The sequence below is a fragment of the Perca fluviatilis genome, chromosome 18 (genome assembly GCF_010015445.1).
Source record: "Perca fluviatilis chromosome 18, GENO_Pfluv_1.0, whole genome shotgun sequence".
Taxonomy (NCBI): Eukaryota; Metazoa; Chordata; class Actinopteri; order Perciformes; family Percidae; genus Perca; species Perca fluviatilis.
This window is the reverse complement of record NC_053129.1, coordinates 33,975,076-33,977,575: the sequence shown is the minus strand read 5'-3', so window position 1 is coordinate 33,977,575 and position 2,500 is coordinate 33,975,076. Positions and strand designations below refer to the sequence as shown.

The 2,500-nt window shown below is 45.9% G+C and overlaps 1 protein-coding gene across 1 annotated transcript in view; it reads right to left on the bottom strand.

Moving 5' to 3' along the window:
- Positions 1 to 2,500, bottom strand: part of LOC120546766 (T-lymphoma invasion and metastasis-inducing protein 2-like) — a 141,385-nt gene that overhangs the window by 22,961 nt on the left and 115,924 nt on the right. The window contains exon 6 of the mRNA XM_039781945.1: positions 1,529 to 1,608. Within this exon, the coding sequence (XP_039637879.1) occupies positions 1,529 to 1,608 (80 nt within the window). The remainder of the gene's footprint in view (positions 1 to 1,528; positions 1,609 to 2,500) is intronic.

The following is a 2,500-nucleotide window of genomic DNA, read 5'->3' as shown; positions in this document are numbered from 1 at the left end:
GCAATACATCATGATACAAGAGTTGATGTGGTCAGTTGTTATCTGGTCAGAGTTTATGAGGTCTCCCCCCCTATCTGGTCTGGGAGGACATGTATGCCCCCCAGGAACACACCGTGCTTAGCCCCTTAACGCAGACTGTCGCTAATTAGCATCAAACTCCTTCCATTCCGACTGCAGGCGAGATAGCGTGGGTGTATTCCCCCCAATGCCGGGTTGTTTACATGCGATACATACCTAGGAACCTTTTGCACGCACTGGTTTCTCGTAGGACCGGTCGGAGTGGGAACTACATCCGGTTCACGGAAGCGAAAGTTCTGCGCATGTGCAAGATGATACGTATGCCATGACGTAGGCGCAGATGATAACGCTGCGTTCATGCCACCTCGAAATAACAGGCCCCGCCCCACTGGTTACGTTGTTTCTGCAGCTAGATTCAGTCTAAAATAACGTTAAGTCAAACTTAATGGGAGAAGCAGCTACAGCTAAATTAAGACTTTACAGTAATAACAATAAAGACAAGTGTTGAGTGATTGTATTTTAAATGAGCACAAGTAAAGTAGAACTGACGTAACAGCTGTTATATATGTTAACGTTTATTTTCAAGTTTTATTTTGAGGGTCTTTTAAAGTTATTACATGCTAACGTTAGCTTAACTGTGGAGGCTAACGGCAGACCGCTGCAATCAGCTAGCGGTTAGCCAAATTAACCGTTAGATAAACTAACGTTAGCTTCCCGGTGGAGGCTAACGGCAGACCGCTGCAATCAGCTAGCGGTTAGCCAAATTAACCGTTAGATAAACTAACGTTAGCTTCCCGGTGGAGGCTAACGGCAGACCGCTATAATCACCTAGCGGTCCGCCGAATTAACCGTTAGCTAAACTAACGTTAGCTTCCCGGTGGAGGCTAACGGCAGACCGCTATAATCACCTAGCGGTCCGCCGAATTAACCGTTAGCTACCGCTATAATCACCTAGCGGTCCGCCGAATTAGCTATTAGCTAACTAACGTTAGCTGGAGGCTAGCGTGTGAACATCTTGCGCATGCGCAGAACGGATCGTGCAGGTGGAACGGATCGGGTACTGACACCCACCCCTAACCCTAAAGAAACTACTGTCAATGTTAGGGAGTAGGAGAGTGTTTTCTGTCTTGCTGTTGTCAGGATCCATGTATTTGTCAATTACAGTTTAGAAGTTCTAACAACTTTGTGACATGAATGAAATCTTCTATGTGTTTTCATTAATTTTACCATTTTGTAAAGAAATTTACCATAAATGCCTGTTGTCGCTAATTTGCTTCGTACCTAAATTTATATCTATTCCATATGCTATAGACAAATTAACAATCTCAACTTAATTTAGCATCAGCTTGGAGCCAGGAACACACATGATAAAGTTCTTATATAATTGTGAATAAATTCAGGCGTCAAGGGGGTTAGACAAGGACAAGCAATGGCTCCATGGTATCTCGTTTAGAGCATTCAGTGTGATTTTATTCTAACCGTAACCTTGTCGGGACAGCGAATGTCTCACCTGTGTCTGCAGCTCGCCGTCCTGGGACCGCTGGGATGACGGGCTGTCCCAAACGGGAAGCAGGGCGCCGTCTGGAGGATCTGAGAAATCAAGACCAGGTTCTGAATATTCTGCTGGGATTCAGACTTTTATCTAAACTCCTTGTGTTGTCAGATTGTTAAAAGGTTGTTGGTTTTTTTAACAGAAGTATGGGTTTCTTTCAACAAAATTGCCCCAAAAATAACTCGGATCTAACGGTGTGTGTCTGTGTGTGTGTGTGTGTGTGACTGTGTGTGTGTCTGTGTGTGTTTGTGTCGTGTGTGTGTGTTTCTGTGCTGCGTGTGTGTGTGTGTGTGTGTCTCGTGTGTGTGTTTCTGTGCTGCGTGTGTGTGTGTGTGTGACTGTGTGTGTGTGTGTGACTGTGTGTGTGTGTGTGTGGGTATTGTGTGTGTTTCTGTGTGTGTGTGTGTGTGTGTGTGTGTGTGTGTGTTTCTGTGCTGCGTGTGTGTGTGTGTGTGTGTTTCTGTGCTGCGTGTGTGTGTGTTTCTGTGCTGCGTATGTGTGTGTGTGTGTTGTGTGTGTGTTTCTGTGCTGCGTTTGTGTGTGTGTTTGTGTGCCGTGTGTGTGTGTGTGTGTGTGTGTTTGTGTGCTGCGTGTGTGTGTGTGTGTGTTTCTGTGCTGCGTGTGTGTGTGTGTTTGTGTGCCGTGTGTGTCGTGTGCGTGTTTGTGTGTGTCTGTGTGTATGTGTGTGTGTGTGTGCGTGTGTGTGCGTGTGTGTGTGTGTGTGTGTGTGTTTGTGTGCCGTGTGTGTATGTGCCTGTGTCTGGTGTGTGTGTGTATGTGTGTGTGTGTGTGTGTGTAACTGTGTGATATGTGTGTGTGTGTGTGTGTGTGTGTGTGTGTGTATGTGTGTATATGTGTGTGTGTGTATGTGTGTGTGTGTGTGTGTGTGTGTGTGTGACTGTGTGTGTGTGACTGTTTGTGTGTGTGTGT